The sequence below is a fragment of the Girardinichthys multiradiatus genome, chromosome 5 (assembly GCF_021462225.1).
Source record: "Girardinichthys multiradiatus isolate DD_20200921_A chromosome 5, DD_fGirMul_XY1, whole genome shotgun sequence".
NCBI lineage: Eukaryota > Metazoa > Chordata > Actinopteri > Cyprinodontiformes > Goodeidae > Girardinichthys > Girardinichthys multiradiatus.
The window spans coordinates 7,942,990-7,968,261 of NC_061798.1; the positions used below are offsets into that span (position 1 = coordinate 7,942,990).

General features: G+C 40.7%; 2 protein-coding genes across 3 annotated transcripts; one reads left to right on the forward strand and one right to left on the reverse strand.

The window, feature by feature from the left end:
- Positions 1 to 175: 175 nt before the first annotated feature.
- On the reverse strand, positions 176 to 24,990 carry LOC124868868 (CCN family member 1-like). Of its 2 annotated transcripts, none has more exons than XM_047366493.1 (6): positions 24,819 to 24,990; positions 22,597 to 22,810; positions 19,287 to 19,534; positions 19,060 to 19,204; positions 18,658 to 18,839; positions 176 to 537 (listed from the first exon to the last, which is right to left on the reverse strand). In XM_047366493.1, the coding sequence occupies exons 1-6, from the start codon at positions 24,885 to 24,887 to the stop codon at positions 328 to 330; spliced, it is 1,068 nt and encodes a 355-aa protein (XP_047222449.1). In that variant the 5' UTR covers positions 24,888 to 24,990; the 3' UTR covers positions 176 to 327. The 2 variants fall into 2 exon arrangements, with proteins under 2 accessions (XP_047222449.1, XP_047222448.1); XM_047366492.1 differs by lacking the exon at positions 176 to 537 and adding an exon at positions 14,537 to 15,482.
- LOC124868867 (ATP-dependent RNA helicase DDX39A) lies at positions 4,473 to 11,475 on the forward strand. The gene is made up of 10 exons (XM_047366491.1): positions 4,473 to 4,629; positions 6,820 to 7,027; positions 7,263 to 7,390; positions 8,133 to 8,409; positions 8,562 to 8,680; positions 9,735 to 9,866; positions 9,988 to 10,097; positions 10,325 to 10,469; positions 10,631 to 10,778; positions 11,204 to 11,475. Exons 2-10 carry the CDS (start codon positions 6,820 to 6,822, stop codon positions 11,218 to 11,220), a joined length of 1,284 nt encoding a protein of 427 aa, XP_047222447.1. The 5' UTR covers positions 4,473 to 4,629; the 3' UTR covers positions 11,221 to 11,475.
- Positions 24,991 to 25,272: the final 282 nt, after the last annotated feature.

Here is a 25,272-nt window from a genome sequence, read left to right on the forward strand (position 1 = left end):
TTTGGATTAAGAATGGGATGTCACTTAAGTTCATAAGTGAGTCAAGGTAGGTGAGCAGATACTCTTGGCAATATGGTTTATATTTACTGAGAAAAACATGTATTGAAAGCTTTTTATGTCATTGTTTTCGCAACAGTTCTGACCCACATACAAAGAACACTCCAGAGAAAATAGAAAGAATGAAAAGATGTTTATTTTGACACAAAATGATCTGGAACGTAAACGGGCGAAAACTCCAACTGTGGGAAGAGGGGAAGAGAACTGGTGAAACAGGGAACACACGTAGATGAGCAAATGACAAGAACTTCTGGAAGGGAAGTAAACAGCTTACTGAGTGGATGTGGTCAGGTTCGCCAGGGGCAGAGGGATGTGGGATCTGAGTTGTAGAAGCCGAGTATGTTCTGTTGGTCTCTGGTGTTTCGTAGGTGAGCTTGGAGAAAGTTGAGTTAGTTTCTTTGTGCTGATGCTTGCGGTGGAGGGTGGACAGGATACACTTAGATCTTGGTCCAGGAGATGAAGGAAGTAGGAAACTGCCAGCTTGAAACACAAAACGAAACAATAGTTAGGAAACGAAATCCTCAGAAGGTAGGTCATCCAGGAAACTCTTAGTTTTCGAAGTACAAAGTCCTGTGACATAAATCCAAAAATCCAGATACTTAGTCTGCAAAAGCACATAAACAAAGTTATTCCCAAAAAACGAGAGCCAAAGCAAAGACTTAGCATTGGCTGAGCTTGTTACCACAGAAGGCAAACACTCTGGCGTCAAAGTGCTGGCAGCCTCCTGCTTAAGTACTCCTCCAAGCAATCAGCAGAACAAGTCGCACCTGTCACCCAGCACACCTGAGAACTCCAGCACCGTCTGAAACACTGAACACAAAAACAACCCAGATCGCAACATTTTAACCCTCTGTAGGTTTATTGTTTTCTCTGTGGTCTTAAGCCCCATGGAGTTTAACTGAATCAGATTTATGGCCTTATTTTTTGGGACCAAAACAAAGACTTTTGCCTTTTACTCATTAAACTTGAGGAATTTCTGACATATCCACTCATGGATATTTTAGACCCACTGACTTAGTGCCTGTAGTGGCATATGGTCAAGTGGTGCTAGAGAAATAGAAAGTTGTTATTACCATATATTGTTAGAGATGTAGTACTCTGCTCTGAGCTAGAGGGATAATGTAAATGTTCAATAAAAGTGGTCCAAAAACTGAGTTTTGCACATGTGATCTTTCTTTGCTCAGACTTGTAAATACCAAGTGATAGAGAAAAAAAATCGTAACCAGTTGATCACAGTACCAAACATTTCCACTCTCTTTTCTGGTCTATTAATCAGTATGTTACTATTAACTGTGTCGAATGCAGCACTGCGATCTAGTAAAACCAAGACAAAAATGTTTCATGCATCGCTGGCCAGAATCAGAATATCCTTTTTTGTCATGGTGACAAGCACGACGAAACTGAGAAAAACAATATTGAGCTATTGAGACATAGGTCCTTCAGGAGGTTTATCAATGCAGAATCAGTGCTGTGGTGTGCAAATCTGATTGGAAATCAATTTAAAATATTTTTTATTACCACAAGTGTATTTGCTGATATTCCGCTCTTTCAATTTGCAGAAAAGGGAAGGTTTGTGGTGGATGAGATCGGCCCTGAGTACCTCAAGTCTCTGAATGTTGTGGAGCTGTCATGGTTGACACAACTCTTCAAAATTGCGTGGCGGTCGGGGACAGTGCCTCTGGACTGGCAGACTGGAGTGGTGGTCCCCTTTCATAAGAAGGGTGACCGGAAGGTGTGTTCCAACTACAGGGGGATCACACTCCTCAGCCTCCCTGGTAAGTCCTACGCCAAGGTATTGGAGAGGCGAGTCCAGCCGAACCTCGGTTTCAGGAGGAGCAGTGTGGTTTTTGTCCCGCCGTGGAACACTGGACCAGCTCTATACCCTCTACAGGGTACTAGAGGGTTCATGGGAGTTTGCCCAATTGGTCCACATGTGTTTTGTGGACCTGGAGAAGGCATTCGACTGTGTCCCTTGTGATGTCCTGTGGGGGGTGCTCCAGGAGTATGGAATTGGGGGCCCTTTATTAGGGGCCATCCGGTCTCTGTACAAGCGGAGCAGGAGTTTAATCCGAATTGCCGGCACTAAGTCGGACATGTTCCCGGTGCATGTTGGACTCCGGCAGGGCTGCCCTTTGTCACTGGTCCTTTTCATAACTTTTATGGACAGGATTTTTAGGAGCAGCCAAGGGCCGAAGGGGGTCTGGTTTGGGGACCAGTGGATTTCGTCTCTTCTTTTTGCAGATGACGTGGTCCTGCTGGCCCCCTCTAGCCAAGACCTACAGCATGCGCTGGGGCGGTTCATGAAGCGGCTGGGATGAAGATGAGCTCCTCCAAGTCAGAGGCCATGGTTCTCGACCGGAAAAGGGTGGTTTGTCCTCTTCAGGTTGGAGGGGAGTTCCTGCCTCAAGTGGAGGAGTTCAAGTATCTCGGGGTCTTGTTCACGAGCGAGGGAAGAATGGAGCGGGAGATTGACAGACGGATCGGTGCGGCTGCCGCAGTAATGGGGGCACTGTGCCGGTCCATTGTGGTGAAGAGAGAGCTGAACCAAAAAGTGAAGCTCTCAATTTATCGGTCGGTCTACGTTCCTACCCTCACCTATGGCCATGAACTTTGGGTCATGACCGAAAGAACGAGATCCCGGATACAAGCGGCTGAAATGAGCTTCCTCCGTAGGGTGGCCGGGCACTCCCTTAGAGATAGGGTGAGGAGCTCGGCCATCCGGGAGGGGCTCGGAGTAGAGCCGCTGCTCCTCCACATCGAGAGGAGCCAGTTGAGGTGACTCGGGCATCTATACCGGATGCCTCCTGGACGCCTTCCTTGGGAGGTGTTCCAGGCCTAGCGCCCAGAGGACAGCCCAGGACATGCTGGAGGGACTACGTCTCTCGGCTGGCCTCTGAACACCTTGGGCTCTCCCTGGAGGAGCTGGAGGAGGTGTCTAGGGAGAGGGACATCTGAGTGTCTCTGCTGAGTCTGCTGCCCCCGCGACCTGGTCCCGGATGAAGCGGAAAACGACAAACGAATGACAAACGAACGAACGATTATGTACTGATGCATTTACTCTAATTGAGTGAGAAGCTAAAGCTTAGCCTGCAGCAGGCTTCAATTATGTATTTAAAAAAAACTATTCTGTAAAACTATGTTTACCTGCTTTGTATCACCTTGTTTAGTACGAATTAAGTAAACAAAAATTGACCCATTGGTCTTCCACAGTTGATAATAATTTTAAATTTTGATTTTATTTAAGTTTATTTCATGAGATTCCCACAGGCAGGGGATCAGCCTGGTCAATATACTGATATTGTATTGCCACCTAATGGACAAATTTAATGTTACACCCATCTGGAGGGCTCCCATAGTAGTATTACATAAATACAGCAGTACCTTGTACTAAGTATTCATACCCCTTGGTTTGAATTTTTCAAATTGTATTATGCTGCAATAGATTTATTGAGAATTTGTGTGATAGCTCAACACTTGGTAGCACACAATTATAACATGAAAAGAAAGGAATAAATGGTTTTCTTATTTTTAACACAGAAAAATATAAATTGGCTGGCATCCATTTCCTGTACTTTGATGCTCAAAAATAAAATACAGTGCAGCTAATTAATTTCAGAAATAGTTAGTAAACAGAATCCATTGTAGAGCGTAAATTAATTTCAGACTAGATCCAGCTATTTCTGAACATCTCGAATTTTATGGAGCCGCATATTTTGTTTCTTTTTGTTTCTTCTCTGCCTTTTCTGTTACTGTTTTTGTGTACGTTTGGAACCTTCAATAAAGGACAAAAAAGGAAACCAAAATGTATTTTCAGTGTTTCAGATACAGAAATGAATCTCCCAAATGATAAACGTGGTGTCCAGTAAAGAAACTGAATTTAACAAGTGGAGGATAGTGTGTTTTGTAAGCAGGATGCTGTAACATTTGAAATTGAAAAAAAAAAAAAAAGTTCCTGTAATGCCAGCGATTGCAAGTATTTGGTGCACTTTGTTTGGCTGTATGTAATGTAAGTTAAAAGCAAGTGCAATTGTTTGACAGCTTTTCATTTTGAGTCAAATTATCAGTATTTTAATAATTGTTGTGTTTTTGTGAAGGAAACTAACAACTTGGCCCACTGTGTGAAGTAGAAAATATATCAGAAGTACAGCTAAACGCTTTTAACAATTATTAAAAAAAACTATAATCAGAGCTCAGCCAAGAGGTCCAGGGTACCTGTCATAAAAATCAAGAGAATCACAGCCCAGGAGAGAAAATCAGGACAACAGTTTATTGAATGATGACACGAAGAAAAGTTTCTAATAAAGGTTTAAGAGAAATATATTCGTAGTGTAAATGTGATGGTGTCGAGTCAAATGTATTAATAAAGGGGTCGATAGTGGCATCGTCCAAAGTTATTCTTTGTAATAATAATCGTTCAGTCATTGGTGTCTATAGCGCCCTCTATCGATACCATTCCGAAATTCGGAGGTGTACCCGAACGCAGCATCATTCGTGTGTCCACTGTCTCGTGAGTAGCTGCTAGCTAGCACGTTAGTTGACGCTAAATAACCGGAGCCGGAGTACAGACGCAAGGTAACATATTAGAATGTTGACTTTTCACAACAAATCTCTAACCATGTGAACTGTAGTAGATTATTTTCCAGTTGCATTTGGCATTTCATATGTATCATTTGCTTGGCTAACTGGCGTGTTTGACGCATTAACATTAAACCGTTCTAATTTTGGATATTTGTTGGTGTTTACCTAAACTTAGCTGTGGTCAAGGTGAGAAGTTTTATTTCTAAAATGTGTCGACTTGACATAGCTCGTATATAGATAGCTGTGTAATGTTCGAGACTGATATCCCGAGCACAACCTTCGTCTTTGCTAGCATGCTAGCCAGTTTGTATGAATGGAGGACTCCCATTGTTTTTGTATATGTCAGCTCACGTCAGGGTTGACTCGTCTACAATGATTATACCCGTTAAACAGTAAAGTGCATCAAATCAGTCAAACTATTTGTTCAATTGTGGACAAACATAATGTATCATCGTTGTTTTCATCCTAATATTCCATTGCTTTTTGTGGCGAACCAGGGCCTGCTATCGTTAGTCAGGCTAACTTGCTTTTAACTTAACATTTGTGAAACTTGGATTCTGCTCTTACAGCATCAGAATGCACCATAAAATCCTCTGTTTAAATAAAGTAATTCAGTTCTAACACGAGTATAGTTCGAATAGGCATAACATTATGACCTTTTGCTGCCCAAACAGCCCTGACCCAACATTTTAGCACTAAACCCTTTTAAGTTCTGTAACTTGTAAGGTCGAGCCTACGTGGGTCGGACTTGTTCGTCCTGCATTTAAACCATTCCAGAACCACATGTATTTTGCGGCATAGAGCATTATTCATCAAAAGAGACCACAGCCATCGGGAAAAGCTGGTTCCAACTTGATTGGTCTACGGCTATGTAGTTCCATACAGTACTGACTACTTTGCGCGCTGTGTATCCAGACATCCTTTCCCTCAGAACCAGCATTGACCATTTTAGCAATTTGTGCTACAATAGCTCATCTGGACCAAATGGGCCAGCGGCTCTTAATTGCCCATGACCCTATTATCAGTAGACAGCTGTTCCTTCCGTGGACCACTTTTGATAGACACTGATCAGTAGAGACAAATAACACCCTGCAAGAGCTGACTTTTGGAGATGCTTTGACCCAGTCGTTTGGTCAACACCACTAGCTCTTCTTAAACTTGGTCAAATTCCTATACAATTGCCTATTTTGTCCTACTTCTAATACATTAACTTTGAGGACAATAGCTTCGCCGTCAGTAATATTTTTCACTTCACCTGTCAGTAATCTTATGTCTGATTGTTTTGTACTCGTGGTAAAAACAGATTTTTACAAAGTAAGCACACGAGCAATGTGTAAATGCTCAGCTGATTTAGATCTTAGGCACTTTAGCACCAATATCTTCTCTTCCACATTGCTGTAGGGATAATCTTGACTTCTTTAATTGACAGTCCTGATGAAATTGATTGAGGTTTGATAGGACAATTTTTTTTCCCTTAATGCTTTAACTTTGCTTTGGATTGATGTCCTCTTTCATGGCTTACTTCAGCTGTTGAGCAGCTGGTATCACATTTCCCTCGCTGGTATGCAGTAGGGTTCACAACTGACCGGGTAACTGTTAGGTTCTGTATCATCACCCCTCCACCTCTATGTTTGATCGTTGGTTTTAGGTCACAGATTTGTGGTTTGGTATGCCCAAACGTCTCAACTTTGCTGCTGTATCAGGAGAATTGTTCAGGATGCCTTGTGAATATTTCAGATGTCACTCATGCTATGTGCTTTTTTATTAAGAGCTTCCAAACAAGTCATATTACTTCTTCAGCATTTACTACATTATCGGTTTCAGTTTGCTTGTTTAATGTTAGTCTTAGAAGGAGCCGTTGGATTTTTTTACACAAATTGTGAGTGAGCTTTGTGGGATGCTTACTTCAATGAGCTTTGCTGGAGAGATTCCACTTATTAACAGTTTGTGTAAAATGTATTATTCATCCCATTATAAAAAGGAAGCAGCAGTTGCTTATCTAATATCATTGCTTATACCTGGATTTAATGCTAGTTTAAGATTTCCCAAATAAAATGTGGATTTATTTACTTTATTCTTGCAAAACGTCATGACTTTCTTCTGAAGTACAAATGTGCACATTCAAACTGAGAAACGTGGACACACAAGTCTCTTCCTCTTTTTCTCTCTCCAATTGTTATCAAGATGGCAGAGAATGACGTTGATAATGAACTTCTGGACTACGAGGAGGACGAGGAGCCCCAGGGACTCCCAGAGAGCGGTACCCCTGCCAACAAGAAGGAGGTGAAAGGGTCCTATGTATCCATCCACAGCTCGGGATTCAGAGACTTTCTCCTCAAACCAGAGCTGCTCCGCGCCATTGTTGACTGTGGTTTTGAACATCCTTCAGAAGGTGACTAACAGTTCCTGAAACAATGCATTTAAGTCCTTAATAAAATATTACAGAATTAATTTACAAAACAAAATATGGGTTATTGAGCAGAGGAACTGTAACTTAATCAATTAGGTTCAATTAAACAGAAACATGCTCATTCTAGTTGATTCTGTTTGGGTCATAATGCATTTTATTCTACCAATGTATGTCTGAGGAGCTCTAATTAATTATTTGGCATTTGCTTCATTTTTAGTTCAACATGAGTGTATTCCCCAAGCTATCCTTGGCATGGATATTCTGTGTCAGGCCAAGTCTGGTATGGGAAAAACGGCTGTGTTTGTGTTAGCCACGCTGCAGCAAATTGAACCTGTGGATGGCCAGGTGAGTTGGTCATTAAACCCTTAAAAGGTCATAAGTCATTATTTTTCTCTGTATATCTACTAGGTATAAAGGCATGTTGTTTTTGCCACAGATGCACTGATCAGAGATTTCTGAAATCTGGTTTTTGTAAGGCTTTGACCAGTCCCAGCTGATCCTGATTTCTCTTTAAGAACTCTAAAATAGCAGCTTAATCCAGCAGGTCCCATAACAGACAGATTGAAGGCTCAAAAGGATAGATGGAGCAATTCTCCTGTAACACATTCTGCCTTCTTGGTATGTAATAAAGGTCAAGGTCACTTCCCCTGAATTGATTTTTAAAAACCTGACAGAAAACCTTCAGTGATGTTAAGTTGTTGAAAAAACATCTGTGAGTCTTTGCCCCGCAGTAGCAAAATCCTCCTTGAAGAGTGTTGTTGTCAGAGACCTGTCAATGCTTAGGCTTGCTGATAGGGAGCAACCAATTTTTGAATGTCAGACCGTCTGGTCGGTCATTTCATTCACTTGCTAATTTCCTGCTGCACCTCTAGATTTTGTTGATGCTCCTTTGGAACATTCGTGATTAATGTCAACTGGAAAATGTTCAGACACATTTGTTGTTAGACAAAGAAACAACAGTTGCTTATACAAAAACAACAGCCTCAATAGCACCATGGTTTGTCAGGAACATCTGCATTACTCTACGCAACCATTTAAAGATCCAATAGTTCAAAAATAATAATAATTCTGTCTTTGTTTGTGTCAGGTGTCTGTTCTTGTGATGTGCCACACACGTGAACTGGCCTTCCAGATTAGCAAAGAGTACGAGCGCTTCTCCAAGTACATGCCCAGTGTCAAGGTGTCTGTGTTCTTCGGCGGCCTGGCTATCAAGAAGGACGAAGATGTCTTGAAGAAGAACTGCCCTCACATTGTTGTAGGAACCCCCGGCCGCACACTGGCCCTCATTCGTAACAAGACTCTCAGTGTGAAGAACATCAAACACTTTGTGCTTGATGAGTGCGATAAGATGCTGGAGCAGCTGGGTGAGTTAGAGGGTAGTTTACTACTTGTTGCAGAAAGAAGAGAAATGACTGACATGCTGTGATCATGAACAGTTTAAAGTTGCTTGTATACAAAATGACTATTTAAAATTGGCAAATATCAAGTAGTTTTAGGATATATTTTTTTCCTTCAGACATGAGGCGGGACGTGCAGGAAATCTTTAGACTGACGCCTCACGAGAAGCAAGTTATGATGTTCAGTGCAACACTAAGCAAGGAGATCCGTCCAGTCTGCCGCAAGTTCATGCAGGATGTAAGTTACCACTGTGTTGCTCCATGCAGTGCAGATGAGGACAAGTTTGTTGACACTCCTGGTAAAATGTGTATAAAGTTCTAAAATAAACCATTCTTAATTTTGTTTACATATCAACCTGCCTTCTCCAACAAGAAAGCTTTTAATCTTCTAATAATATTTCACAATGCTGTGCATGCAGAGAGTTTTCACCATTATTCTTTCCACAAACTAGATCACTTTACTATTTGGACATGGAAACACATTTATCTTCCCACAGTCTCCAAAGCTTACTCAACTGAAGCAAAGAGGTAATGTCTAGTGGTTGTTATGGAAACTTGGTCACCCCAAGACGTTACTCTTTGCTTCAGTTCAGTGAGCTTTGGAGACTGGGGGAAGCCTGGTGACCAATGGTTAAAAGAAACAGACCTCTGGGTTGGTTGGAGTTTACTAAATTTTAAAGTGTGAGGACATCCTGCTGCGATGAATAAATATATATTTCACACATCTTTACCAGAGGAGATAGCAAAGTTGTCCACATCTGTATATATTAGTTTGATTTAATCAAAATGCAGACTTGTATATAAAACCTGTGCTGCCAATAAATATGTGTACATAGTTAGGAAAAAGTCGATAGACTTTTAAAACCTGTTGAAATAATATTAATCTTATTTGGTTCTTTATTGAACCTGAAAGCAACAGCATCCTGTCTTCAGTCACAGGTTGGACCACTGCTGCCTTACATGCTTCTTATTGTTTGTGATATGAGTAGCGTATAGCTTGCAGTAAAGTCCCCTTTAGCTTTGCCCACTTGTGGCTGTCAGTGTCTTAAGTGGCCATTTCAGAGGGGCAAAGTGAACATCTCAGCAGTTCTGGCGTGGCCATAGGCAATGATCCCATGGCTATGCTGTAGAACAGGAGAGCAGGCACAGTGGGTCACCAGGAAGTATATCTGTCAGTGGTCAGGAGAACCATAGGGAGCTTTTTTAACTTTTTTTCAGGCTTTTATGTTTTTAAATAGCTCACAGATATGTTGGTACGGCTAATTTTGGTCATATTCTCCCTTACTATGTAGCCCATGGAGGTGTTTGTGGACGATGAGACCAAACTGACTCTGCACGGCTTACAGCAGTATTACTGCAAGCTGAAGGACAGCGAGAAGAACAGAAAGCTGTTTGACCTTCTGGATGTACTCGAGTTTAATCAGGTACACCTGATGCCTGTTCAGAAAAAAAAAGCTTCACAGCCTTCAGGGCTCTTGCTTTTACTTTTCTTTGTAAAAATAATGAACGGTTGAAATTTTATGATTTTCATTTTGCCCATGACAGGTGGTGATCTTTGTCAAGTCTGTGAATCGTTGTGTTGCCCTGTCCCAGCTGCTGGTGGAGCAGAACTTCCCTGCTATAGCCATCCACAGGGGGATGACACAGGAGGAGAGGTAGGTGCTGTTTTTGTCCTGCAGCAATGGGTTTGATGTGTCAATGTCTAGTGACACCTCACTTTCTGGTAATTAGGTATTGGCGAAATCGGAATGTTAAATTTCTTATCAACTGTGTGTTGTACAATAAAAAAGGTTCATCTGCTTTTCTCTCGGTGCTTAGAATCTTAAATAATATGAATGAACCATTTGTTGAGGTTTTTGATAGTTGTCTTGCCCCTCTCCAGATTATCCCGGTACCAGCAGTTTAAAGACTTCCAGAGGCGGATCTTGGTGGCCACCAACCTGTTCGGCCGAGGCATGGACATCGAGAGAGTCAACATTGTCTTCAACTACGACATGCCTGAGGATTCTGATACATACCTTCACAGAGTCAGTTCAGATTTAAAATATTCCCTTGACAACAGTTTTGTTTTCCAAAACAAGCTGCAAGGAAGAGTCTGCCACTTGTATGTGATTTGGAAGCACATTTGTATGTGTTTATCTGATGCCGAGCATCTTTTGAGCCTTTATTTTTTTTCTATTGACATCAGGTGGCCCGGGCAGGCAGGTTTGGAACCAAAGGCCTGGCCATTACCTTTGTTTCAGATGAAGCCGACGCCAAGACCCTGAATGAAGTCCAAGACCGCTTTGAGGTCAATGTAGCTGAGCTACCTGATGAGATCGACATCTCCTCCTACAGTAAGCTTCCTTCGTGCTGGCTTGTGCCATTGCATGTGATTTATTGTATTTTTTGGGGAGTTTTATGTGACAGACCAACACAATGTACTACATAACTGAGAAGTGGAGAGAAGATGGTTTTTCAGATCTGTTCTATTCAAACCAATTGCCTTTAATTTCTAGATTTGTATTTGACTGAAGGCTGATTTATAGCATGACAAAATGTGGAAAAATCCAAGGGATGACAATATTTTTGAAAGACATGCATACCTCCCAGGTATGTTAACTTGTCTTTGTCAACATGGAGACACCACTAGAGTGTAGTAAAGCAGTAGTTGCTATTTAGACATTTAGGTGTATTCATCTTCCTATATTTTTATATACATTTACCTTTAGACTTTTCTACTAAAGTTTATTTTCTAATCTTTTTGTTTCTGTTTTTGCAGTTGAACAGTCCAGATGAGTCTGCCGTCTGCTACCAGTAAACACTGTCCGTGATGACTGTTGTTGTTACTATATTGTTGGCATAAGGGGAAAACTGAAGAAAAATCCATATTTGTTTAAATATACCCCTTCCAACATAAATGTAGTCAAGTTCAAAAGGCATTTTTTTAATTTTCCTTGTGTCTTTGCAGAGTGCTTGTTTTAGTGTTTACCTTGTTGAAACCATATTTTCAAAATATTGTTTTGGTTAAATAAATACATTTTTTGTAACTTACTTTTTTGCCATTTAATTTTGTGTTGCATATTCACAAATATATTAGGATGTTACTCGTTTTATCAGTTTGATAGCAGACAACTAAATGCAGAAGGTGACATTATAGTTTTTGATTGGCAGAGAAATGGGGATAAAAAAAGCAGCGAAAGAAAAACATTGGGATGAAACAGAAATACAGATGTTTTTGGCTGAAGTGGTACTTCATTCTGGAAAAATAAAAGCATTGGTTTATTACATTCTGAATGCTTTGGAATAGATAACATCACTTATTCACAAACAGCCTGCCGTTCTGGCAAGGCTTTTATACACCCTCACTACTAGCAAGACATTCTTGTTAATTGCGAGCTTTTAATGATAAATCGGAACATTTGTTTCCCCCTTCAGGATACGACTAATATGTCAATTTAGGAAATTATTACAAACGAGAAATGGGTACACAAGCTTAAGAGTTGATCTCTAATCCACACGGCCAAAATTCTACATACAGGCTCTAAAATGAATAAATGCAAAGGGGAAAGGACGACTGCACCGTATTGAGGGGAGGATGGATGGGGCCATGTATCGGGAGATCTTAGCCAACAACCTCTTTCTCTCAGTAAGGGCATTGAAGATGGGTCTCCCAGCATGACAACGACCCGAAGCACACAGCCAGGGCAACTAAGGAGTGGCTCTGTAAGAAGCATATCGAGGTCTGGCAGTGGCCTAGTCAGTCTCCAGACCTGAACCCAATCGTAAATCTTTAGAGGGAGCTGAAAGTCCGTACTGCCCAGCGACATCCCCGAAACCTGAAGGATCTGGAGAAGATCTGCATGGAGGAGTGCTCCAAAATCCCTGCTGCAGTGTCTGCAAACCTCGTCAACAACTACAGGAAACGTCTGATATCTGTAATTGCAAACAAAGGTTTCCGTACCATATATTAAGTTTTGTTTTTCTGATGTATCAAATAATTATGTCATGCGATACAATACGAATTAATTTTTGTGTTACCACTTAAGTTTTATCATTTATAGATCGGAATACGGCAACAGCCCTGGCGCGACCGCGGAGTTTTGTAGTCCGTGTCACAAAATCTCCCATGAGTCATTGCGGGTCGAAGCGGATTGGTCGAGCTCGTGCAACAAAGGCGGCAGAAATTGTGATTAATGCGCTTTCTGTAACCCCAAATAATCTTTTAAGATGTTTTTAGGCGAGAATGTAGGTTTGCTGAACTTCAAATATCTACTCGGTTTATTAAGAAGAGTCCACTAAATAAATAAAGGTTCAGCGTTTCTCTATGCCAGCTCGTTTCGACAGCTGTCCAACAAAGTAGTGTCCCCTCCCTCTTCCGGAGAAGGCGGCTGATTCCCGTCTCATCGTGTTGAACCTACCGCTGGGTTTAACTACTGGGTGGAACCCACATCAATCATTGTCTGTTTCCGTGTTTCCCAGGAAATAAACCTTAAAAATTATATACTTTTGTTTGTATATTGGACTCTTTTGAATAACAGGCTACTGCCTAAACCACAAACCCATGGTGACCATCAGTGATTGAGTTAAGTCCTTAGTTTAGTTGATTTGTTTCCTTTGACAAATAGTCACCACACATAGTCTGAAAATAATCCTACAGCATCCTACTCATATTGGCAATTTTTGAGAGCGCTGTATGCCGAGTTCTGGACCTCAAAGAACTTCCAGCAAATCGCTCATTGTCCCATTCCCATACAAGGGCAAGCGATATCACTACCTTCTACTGAAATGCATGCAAATGGCTATGGACTACAAGTACTTCGCTATCGCGCCGAGGCTGCCGCCGTATTCCGATCTACCGGAAATAACAAACATTACACTGTCGCGATGAATGATAAAACTGAAGGGGTAAAAAACAGGCGCTAAATTTAAGGCAGTGAATGAAAACGGGCAACGTTAAATCTAATACATTTAATTATAAATCTGAAGTGGTAAAAATGGAGGCGTTAAAATCAAGGCAGTGAATGAAAACAGGCAACATTAAATTTGATAACCTTAATATTTACCATGTTGTCATTTTAATGACCTCCAAATTCATAGATTCTTATTTTCACAGAGGCGATATTAATTACAAGTTGCTTTATACAGCATTTTACCATGTTCAGTATTTCACACCTTCAATTCATTTTAAGTAAATTTGTTCTTACTTTCTTACCCTCATATAAGAGTACCTATGATAAAAAAAAAAAGACATCTACATGCCTTGCAAGTGGAAACCTGCAAAATCGGCAGTGTATCAAATGCTTGTTCTCCCCACTGTAATTAAAATAGGTTTTAATTGTTTCTTGGCACAGACAATGCTTTTAAGCATAGTTTATGAATTATTGGGACATGGTCAGGAGCTTTCCCAGAGTTAATGTTGGCTTGCTTTGTCTATACTAAATCCATTTTTTAAAATATTTTTTGCAGCACTGTTAGCCTTTGTTTTTTCAAAGTAGGCAGACAGGCAGTGGGGGTGGAGACAGGGAGAACACCTGTAACATAAGCCTCCGAACCAGGAACTGCTGCGTGGAAGATTGAGGCCTTTGTATATGGGTCACATGTTCTACCACTATGCCACACACTGCCCCATACCACAACCGTTTTTGATCTGTTTGGAATCATTGGACCAAATTGTCACCCTCAGGTGAAATAAATTTGGTTTGGATGTTCAAAGAAACCCAGTAACCATCAAGGCTTATCTCTATTGTAAAATGGAAGCCAGTTTTATTTCACCATCAACTGAGAGAAAAGAGTCTCCTGGAAGAGGATCTTCCATCTCCTAATTCTTCAAGTTCACCTCAAATCAGCAACTGACCACCAGAAAATTGGCAATTCAAAAGCATTATTAACTCAGAAGTGTGTTTTGATTGGATAAATAAGGCTAAGTAGTTTAATAACTCTTAACCTAACCCATCTCAATCTAACATGACATACATGTCAGTGGTGAGGGTAAAGTTCTAACTGGCTGGAGATGGACTGACAGAAATTTGTCTACCTTTGTATCTTAGTTTAGTATCCATCCAAATATGAGTAAATGAAAAGCTGTGACAAAAAACATGATCAAACTGAAACATTTTTGTGAGTGAAATCTTATTTATTTCTAAGACAAGAACTCAGCATTAGTTCATTTCATGCTGAAATCTTTGGAGTCAAGTTAGGGTTACTTATTAAACCTAAGATTAGGTTTTCAAGTAAACCAAGTCATTTAATGTGTGCACAGCAACAGGTCATTAAAGGCACAATTGATGCCTGGTTTTATAATGTTGCTGAGTAGTCACAGTGCATTATTAGTCCTCACCAAGGTAAAACGACGATGCTAAAAATTCCTTTTCACTGGTGTTATACAACTGTAACAAATGTCAATGCCAGTAAAGGGCTTTGTTGCTTGTGAGGAGTTTCTCCTCTGATTGATCGGAGCGTTTCATCTTCCATAAATGAAACCAAGAATTATTGGAGAGTGCAGAATGGTCGGGGATTTCAGGGCTCTAATTTAGGTCCCAAGTCAGGTTTAAACAGCAATAGGCGAGTGTACTATCCACTCTGGTCACATATTACAATGTGGTTTGCTTACAGGATAGTGATTATTAATCACGGCAGTGTATCTTGCCTTTGGTCTTCACTGTTTTAGAGCCGGATGAAGTGAAGCGGCTCATTGTCCTGAAGGATCCTCCTCTGGGATGATTTTGGCACATTCCAAACAACAATCACCAGGACTAATCAATGAATTTGTGCGTGTCGCCATACATCCAGTGCTGTGGAGGCAGCGCCGATTCATTGAGGTGGCCACAGTCATAGCTGCATTTACATGACTGGATAACCATGGTCAGCTTCTGGAAGCGCTCGCCGTCCGGGCAGACAAAGGTCAAAGGTACGGTGCGGGTACGATGTGGGGAGCAGCAGCGGCCGTCTGAACACACGCCGCAGTAGTTTGGCCGGTGGAGACGGACGCTTTGACATTCCCCATAGGAAAGGCGGATTGGCTTTGGGGCTTTCTGGGTTGGGGAGCAGTGCTTACCTTTCTGTGGTTAAAATAAACAGAATAAAAAAGTTATTAATAAGGTCTTATTACCAAGTCATCAACTAAACTTAATGAGTCTTAAAAGTCTATTCATCCCTGTAAAAATGTCAGGGTCTGCTCTTTAAAAAATGAAACAATGATAAATCAATTCAAAACTTTTCACATTTGACATTTATTTTGACTATTCAACTGAAAAACAAAAAATCTGTTAGAAGAAAAAATATAGAAAACTGCTGCAATAACCTGCCTGAATATCTGAGCACATGCTTAAACTAATACTTACTTAAAGAACCTTTTGATTCAACTTCAGGCTAACATCACTCATTGTGAATCTGATTAACTCTATGAGTGCCTGACACTGTTTTTGATTCTTTGATAACAGTAAGAAGACTGGGTGCTTGGGTTCATTAAACTTTAGGAGGTTTTAAATAGCTGGCTTAAGCCAATGCTTAGAAACAATAACCTTGGTGCCAAGCCAATGAAATATTCCTAGACCAGTAACAAGCGCCAGAGGTCACATAAGAGAAGCTGTCATTAAGAAATGTGGCTGAGGGAATATCATTTCTACTCATAGTTGCTATGGGGTTACTCAACCTGGCTACCCAACCAGATGAAGTGGGGTATGACATCTAGATGTAGACAGTGAGAGGCTAGGAGAGTTCCTCTTGAACACCAACAAAAACAGACCCATGGGACTCATCTGGCCTACGTCTGGACCCTTGACATGGAGAGCTGGTTTGAGTGTCTTCACCTGACCACGATGAGCTGCTGAAAGTATATAGTTGTACTGTATATGTAGGCGGAAGAATGTAAAAGGACACAAAAATGGCCCTAAACATTGCCAAAAGAACACCATGCCCATAGTGAAATAGGAATAACTATTTGCGATTTTTTTATACACAAGATTGTTACCACAAGAGCTCTCATCTCAGCCCGTGTTTGGGACCCCTCTTGCTTGACCCCTTGTCCAGGTGTGTTTGATACATTTAAACCGGTAACTCTGACCATGATAAATGATGTAGTTGGCCACATCAAGCCACATCCCTGTGATCCTGTCCCCCCTCACTTTTTAAGGAGTTTTTTTCCAAGCGTGAGGCAGGGGATCTTCTCAATTGTTAACAGCAGTTTGTTGTCAAGTATTGTCCCTGTACGTTTCAAGCATTTTGTGGTGCAGCCTCTAGTTAAGAAGCATGGCCTCAACGAAACCGTGTTGGCAAATTTTATGCCCATCTCCAAGCTTCTTTTTATTTGTGAAGGTTTTGAGAAAATCATCCTTTCTCAAGTTAAGACTTTTTTAGATGACCATAATAACCTGGAGGTTTTATAATCTGCTTTAGTATGAGTATTTAATGACATCCTCATGGCAATGCTTCTGGTGAATGTGTTGTTCTTGTTCTGCTTCACCTAACTGCTGCTTTTGATACAGTGGACCACAATTTATTATCTTGTTTTTTACCATCTTATTGTTTTATTGTGCTTATTGCTCTATTCTAGTTTTATGTTTGAAATGGTTCTTGATTTTACATGTGCAGCACTTTGTTGCAAGCTGTGGTTGTTCTAAAGGGTTTCAAATAAATAAAGATAATAAGTAGGTAAGTAAGTATAAATTGTTTGAAGAAAAAGTTCGTAATGATTGTATTGTTTACATCAGAAAAACCTGGTAAAAACTTTTGTCTCTACACGCAGACATTTATGATCACTTTTAGCATCTGGACTTTCAACCCAGTCGAGCAGAGGAATCAATAATGGATTAATATAGCCAGACCATTTCCCCAAACTCTGAGTGAACAGACTGAGCCCAGCTATGGACAGTTGGTCCTCAGGAATGCTGAGCATGATGGACAATATTTTAAAAAGTGTCTGCCTGCTACTAAAGCACCAGTAAGCACATCAGCACTACCCAGTTCCCACTATATCTAGTGCATCTCAAAAGCACTGTTAAAGTCATATCTGTTTTTAAACTGAGAATAAATATGTAATCACAAATAGTCACTCAGGATAAGCACATCAAGCTTTTTCTTTGTTTCTGCCCAGGTTTCACATTTTCTTAGTCTGGTTTCGAGTTAAAAGAGACTTTGCTTTCATAACCCTGTGGTCAAACACACCGATAAGAGGAGAAGTAATCACTTTTTGAAAAGTGTTATCTCAGAGCAACATAGCTAGACTGTGTGTGAAATATTCTTGGAAAGCTCAGTGTCTTTCAAATGTGTTCATACCCTCTAAAACTTGTTCGCATTTTGATCTGGTAAAACAACAGACTTATATGTATTTAAATGGGCTTTTATGTGATAAGCCAACACAAAGAACTGCATAATACTTAGCTGGAAGGAAAATGACACCACCTTTTGTTGCAAATAAAGCTTTATTCACTGTCGCTGATTCAGTACCTTGTAGAACTATTTTGTGCTTTTAGTACCCGTTTTAACACATCTAGAGACTGAATTTGTTGCCCATTACTCTTTGAAAAGTAGTTTCTGCTCAGTCAAATTGAATGGAAATCATCTGACCATCAATTTTCAAGTCTGGACTTTGGGTCATTGAAACACGTTGATCTTTGTAGCTCCTCCAGAGTTACCATGGGCCTCTTTGGCTGTTTCTCTGATTAATGCTCTTCCTGCCAGGGTTCTCAGTTTATGTGTCATGGTAGGTTTGCATTTGTGCTGTACTCTTTACATGTACCGATAATGGATTAAACAGAGCTCTGTTGGATGTATAAAGCTTGGCGCATTGTTTTATAACCTAACTGTGATCTAAAACCTCTCCGCAGCTGTCTCCCTAACCTGTCTGCTGTGTTCCTTGGTCTTCATGATGGCGTTTGTTCTCCTCTAACAAACCTCTGAGGCTTTCATAGAACAGCTGGGTTTTTACTGAGATTAAATTACACACAACTGGATTTTATTTAGACATATCATAGAAATGGGAGCTGGAGTCATGTTTTTCAGATTTTTGCTAGTAAGAAAAATGAAAAGCCATATTTTTTATTCCATCCTCTCCACACTTCATGTTCTACTTTGTGTTTGTCTGTTTCATAAAATCCAAGAATTCTGTAGTTGTAAAGTGACCAAATGTGGAAACGTTCAAAGTGTATGAATACTTTTGCAAAGGTCAATACTTGGCTGTTGGACCTGTTTTCTGAGGTAGTTTTTTCCTGTTTGGGTTCATCATGAGCTCCTCACCTTGGCTGGGATGGTCAGGCTGTGGCACGGCCGTATGGTGCAGATTCTTGTCTCCTTCTTCGGCTTGCACTGAAGGTTCTCATTGGTGACGCGAGAGGAGATGCCCATGCCACAGCTGCGTGAGCACTGGGACCATTCAGTGGTCTCTACTGGACACTTTTCCCCCATCAGGGTGTCCCACACTAAAAAAGAAGGGAGAATGTCAGAGACAAAAAAGGACATTATGTTTTCCAAAGATTCCTGATTACTTCCTGTAGCTTTCCCTAAAGCATGGTATATTGTAAGCATGTGTATTGTTAAAGTGTAAAATGCTGATCATTTATGGTTTAACTTATCTGGATTTGGGAAATTGGACACTGAATGTAAAACCACCTTACAGAAAAGAAACATCCTTTCTCTTACCAGGCATGTGTTTGTGGCCAAGTCGGTTCTCCAAGCTGCTTGCCTTGACATGGTTGATGCCATTGTCTGGGACCAGTTCATTTCCAGCTCGGTGTGGCACAGCATGGTACCGAGGTCTGTGCAAATGCTGCTGTAGAGGAGGCACCTGTTAAACAAGAGAAAAGACGTGTGGGCCATTTATGTTGTGACCTTCCCTATGTTTAGTTTGTTTTTACACAAACACACACCTGGTACTTAGGTGGAAGACGCCCGGTGTCCTTATGGCAGTCGACATTGAAGCAGCACTGTCCCGGTATCCTGACCAGTCGTGGGAAGGGGCAGGACAGAGAAGCATGTGGCAGCTTGTTGCTGCAGAGTGAAGTGCAGCCGACAGCTCCGTCAATGCAGGAACACTGGTGCTTACAGCCTGCGTGGAAGATCTCTCCATTCTGGTAGATCCTGTTGTTGTACTCACATGTGTGTCCCTCTGATTTTGCTAAAACATGTTAATTATGGAAAGTAAAACATGAAGTAATAAATTAATGCAATGAAAAGCATAAGTAGAAATAGATGTTTTGCATTTAGAAAAGAGAAATAATTTTGGTAATCCTAAATGATCTAAGATAGGAAAGGTTTAGTCTGATGTATTGTCAGACAGTGAGAAAATGAAATCTACAGTATCTGTGAATATCCGGGTTCAACTTTTTCCCTTGCACTTTTTCCCCTATAATAAAGTGTTTCACAAGACTGGCTTAGCTGGAGAACATATTCTATATGCTGTAGTATTAGATGTATTGAAACTGGATGCTGGAACAAAATTTACCTAAACGTTCAATGGATTATGCCAATCAAATACCATCTTACCTGGAACAGAAAACTCTCTGGAAGCCTTTATTTGAGATAAACACAGTGACTGAAGATGGTTTTTGCAGAGGTTGAAACTAATGGCTGGTCAAACGGGGTTAGAAACAAAATGGATGTCTATAAACTCAAAACAACTTCAGGTCTGTGTTTATTTACAAGGAATTGTGGAAAAGGTTTAACAAGGTGTCTAGTACAGGTGAGCATACTTTCTTAAAAAGACTGCTAGATTAACAACAACCTATAAGAAGGTGGCTGGTTTGCCTCAAGTTTGGAGCATAGAGACAATCATTACACTGCCTTAGTCTTACTACTTGTCAAAAGGGTTTCTTCTTGGTGTTGTTAATAATCCAGAGATGCAGAACTACCCTCCAATGATGGTCCTTCCACATATGTAGACGATTGCACAGCACCCCACTCCCCATATCAGTTACACGGATCTACCCCTCTCATCTTGTTCCCCCAAACTCCATTCAAGACCTGGGTAAGCTCAATATTAGGCCAAAATGACTTTACTGCAAAGGTTTTGTTCATATCCATTATGTGTTTAGTATAGCCCAGATGACCTCGCAAAGATTCTGAACAGATCATCCTATCATTTTTTTGTGGGCCCCAAGATACTGTTAGTGACCTCTCCACATAATCACACTTCAAAAACCAAAACTGTCAGTTTACAGCCTAGAATACTAAAACGTATGGTGCTGTGAAAAAGTATTTGCCCTCTTACAGATTTTTTCTGTTTTTGCTTTTTTTTCACTTAAATGTTTTAGATCGTCAAACAAATTTTAATATTGGATAAAGGTATCCTGAGTAAATATAAAAAAGTAGTTTTCATATGACAACGGGAAAAAAAACATTATCCAAACCAACCTGGCCCTCTGGGAAATAGTAATTGCCCCCTAAAGCCAAGTTGTGACACCCTTAGCAGCAACTGACAAAGAGTTTGCTCTAACTGACATTAAGTCTTTAACATGCCCACTGAGGAATTTCACCCCACTCTGCTTTGCAGAAATGTTTTAATACAGCCAGGTTGGAGGAATTTTGAGTTTGAATGGCATTTTTAAGGCTATATTACAGTATACGAAATGGATTAAAGTCCAGACTTTGGCTAGGCCACTCCATTTCATTGAGGGTTATTTTTGAATCATTTAGAAGTGACAATGCTGCTTTGGATCATTGTCCTGCTGCAGAACCAAAGTGTGATTGGGCTTAATGTCCTGTAATGATGACTGGACATTCTCCTGCCGGATTTTCTACTAGAGAGCAAACTTAATGATTCCATCAATAATGACAAGTCTCCAGGTCTTTTTTTTTTTTTAACAGTGTCCTGTCCAGCAGAGTAGCACTCAGAATTGTTGTCTGAGTGCCTAGAAGAAGCCCAACAGATTTACTTTCACAAGTGGAGCATTACAGCTAACGCTTAGATGCGTTGCTTGGTATTTATAAAATAAACTTTATTAGAAACTCCTTTGGGATTATTTCAATTGCTAAGGACGTGGAGATGGAAACGAAAAGGAAAAAATAAGCACGAAAGAGAGAAAGGTGGGACAAAAAGGAAAAAGGGAGAGGAGAAAAGAATGGAGGAGAGAAAGAAGGATGAAGAGATTATAAGATAACACCCTGCTTGCTTCTACACCTGCAGAAACTCATGATAACAGCTTTTTACCAAAAAGTGCACGGTTAGATGTAATTAGTGGTAAATGCGGCTCAGTATAGAACATTTGTGTATCTGTTAACACCTGAATCTAAACACCAACGACCTCCAACATCCTCATCCGGAGAGGGGGGCCACAGACAAAAGAGTGGTCTAGTTGGTCCAAATGAGCCCACCAACCAGAGCCGCCACAGGATGAAACAGTCCCAACCCCCCAATGAATTCCGATCTCAACCCAATGAGCACCCCACCCCACATGAATGCAGCATTAGTCACTTTGTACTTTTAAGTTGCTCTAGCATTTCATCCATTATCTGTCTTATGCTTGTCTGAGATCAGGTTGTCCTGCTGTTCGAGCAACAGGTCCAGGAAGCAAATCTAAACATCCCAAGGTGTTATCAGGCCACCTTGGGATGTGTCCTGATAACACCCCCCCCAAGAGGTATACTGATCAAATGACAAAACCACCTCAGTTGATTCTTTTTGACGTGGAAGTATTTCTACGTCTAGCTTGGTCTACAGTTAACTTAAACATAACGCATCTAGTAATAACTAGATAAACAATCACTTTTTTGAAGACAACAGGGCTGTCTGTGGAGAACATTTGTTTAATCAGAGGAAAATGCCTGTTATTAAGTAGTAACTTTTCACCTTAACAGTGTACATAATTACAGAGTACTTGCTAAGAAGCAAAAATAGGAAAAAGGAAGTGGCAGACTCCTTGTCCCCAAGAAGTAGCTATTCATAGCTTGCAGTGTGGCACAGACATGGAACACATGGAAGGGGTAATTCTATCCCTGAAACCCCTATCACTGTCATAAACCATTTATTACTTATTAAAATGTCGCTGCATGTGTAAGGTTACACTTCACTGTTCAGCAACTTCACTGCTGCTTATAGAACATCAGTTTCACTTAGATTTTTAGATTTTTTTTTTTGTGGCTTGTTAATAATAGAATTGACGTGACCGAGAGTAAAGCAAGGTTTAAATCACTGGAGATGTGAGCTGTTTTCCGAGTGAAACCTCCTGCCTCCACCCTCACCTTGACAGACGCCCCAGGCCACGATCACATCATTGCCATAATTACACTCCAGTCCTTTGTGGTTGTCGCAGGGCTTTGAGTGGCTGCAGTCTTCGTTAAGCTGTGCGGCGCACACCTTGCAGCAGCCACAGCGGTCTGGCACCATGCTTACACCTGGGAGGCACACAGGGGGCTGTGCAGGGCATTCACACACAACTGGGCAGCTAGCAGTCATCTGGAGGGATTATAATGTCAAACAAAACCCAATGACTGCAACAGCAGCTGAGAGATACAATAGTACATCTACCATCAGTAATATTATGCTTAGTTTTTGGAAAATCAAGCAGCTAAGATGTATATGTACTTTATGGTTCTCTCATGTAGCATTTATTGTTGAGCTACCAGGCCAGTGGCCAGTATGGCTACATTAAAACTATCCCAACCTTTGCGCAGGCACTCTATTAGGTTATTGAAAATAATTCAATCTATTTTCATTGCTGTTATAAAAATAATTAAATATAATAATAATGTCCTGGGTTCTTCTCCTGGGTGGAGCTTTTCTACATTGAGCATGTTTAGAAAATGGATCTATGGATGTTTCTGCATGGCCTCCTCTCAGTCAGTTTGATACTGTTGAAGTTTTACCATAGATTCTCAGTTGGATTTAGGCCTGGACTTTGACTGGGCCATTCTATCACATATTAGGCATTGTCCTGCTGAAAGGTGAACCTCCAGCCTCGTTTTACGTCTTTTGTTTCAGGACTGACCTGTTTTCAGCTCCATTTGTTTTTCTGTCTATTTTGGTGTTTGTTCATTACTGTTCTCTAGCAAACCTCTGAATTCTTTATAAAACATGTGGATTTAGGCTGAGATTAAATTATGAACTGGTGGACACTGTTTACTTAATATGTGATTTTAGGTGGCTATTCATTTAGTGGTATCAGCAGAAAGGGGGCTGAATACAAATGCACACTAAAATTTTAACATTTAAGTTATACAAAATTAAAAACCCTGTATCCTTTTCCTTTCACTTCACAACGGATCACATAAAGTAACCCTAAAATACATTGAAGTATTTTGAATTATAATTTTTTTATGTAATTTTTCTTTTTCACTGACTATGCAGTTATTTAGATTGTTTTTTTACACTTTTTGTCTTGCCAATGTTGATATTTCTCTCTCCTACAGCCTAGATCACTATTACACTCCAAATATGCAAATTAGGTGATGATGTCATCTAGTGACATTTAGGACAGCCAATAGCTGCTTTCCTTACTGAGGAGTTGGCAACAGTGCTTTGGTGTTCCATTGTAGTTGTGTGCCTGCACTTCTTCACTATTCTACGTAGCCCCATGAGACATTTTCAAACTTCGTCTTGGGATTTGGGTTCTTTGTATTTCGTCAGCTTTAAGCGTGTAAGTTGCATCATCTCTTCCTGCCTTTGGCATGTTGGCAAGGGACGCATTCACAGTGTGATGGTGCGTTCACACCAAATGCGGATTCTGCGAATTTTTCGCGCCGTTTTTGTGCTTTTGCCCGCTTGACATTCCACGTGAACTCTGCGTTGCCATTTGGCAACAAGCGGCATTGGATTTTGGTTTCAAATTTTTGTGTAAATGCTATGAAAGCATAATATTAGGTCAGAATCTCATACAGTCCCATGCCTAACCAGTACTAGATTATTCTACAGTTAATACAGAGGTGTTGAAACTGAGTTTTAGTTTCTTAGTTTTCTTAAACATGTTGTTGAAGTCAATCAGTCGACATATCAACATCAATACCAGATATTTTTATTTTATTTTTGCAGAATGGGGTGGCAGAAGGAGGAGCTTGCCCAGGGCGCCATTCATATAAGACTCGCCCCTGTGTGTGTTTGTCCCTACAGTTGCATGCAGACTCCTGGCTTGACTCATGGTTTAAACAAACGCATGAGCCAACATGACTTACAGACAGACTTACAGACATGAGTAGGCACGCTTATTACCAGAAATATTGAACTTCTTCAAAAGGACTGTAGGGATTTACTGGCTTTTCTCGTACATCTTAGAATAACAGAAGAACTACCAAAGTAAAGCCAACAGTGGGACTTGTTTGAGTTTCTCTCACCGAGGGTTGTTTCTGTTCACACCACTGAGACCAAAGTTTTCTCTAATATCTTTTTGCACTGACAGTTCACACACAAAAACCCATTATAATTAGACTGTCATGCAGGCTGAGATACTGTGCTGAATGAAACATCTTACCTCTGTGATGGCGACTGTTGTCAGTAGAGTCAGGTAAGCCACAAACGCCATTATTGGCTTGGAAAACATCCTAAAATACCGATAAACCAAAAAAAAAAAAACAACCTCTGCGTTTCAATGCGTGCTGAGTTTCAACTACTTCAATAACCTGCGTCTCCTCCTCCACTCCTGGACTCAGAACGTCGAACTCCAATTTCATATGGATAGTGGGCGTGGTTTCCCCAGCGTGGCTCGCTTGTTGATTGGCCGGTAGGCGGGGTTTTGGAATCAATGCAGCCATTCATAAAACCTTCAGAACTTCTCGGGATTTGCTTCGTGAGTTAAAAATTAAAATGTAGCGTTCGCTTTCAAGTCGCACTTAGACACATTCCTGCTTCTGCAGCGCCACCCTCCTAACGCTAAGTAAATATACTTATTCTGCAAGGCCAGGCAAGGTAACATTAAGGTCGACCTT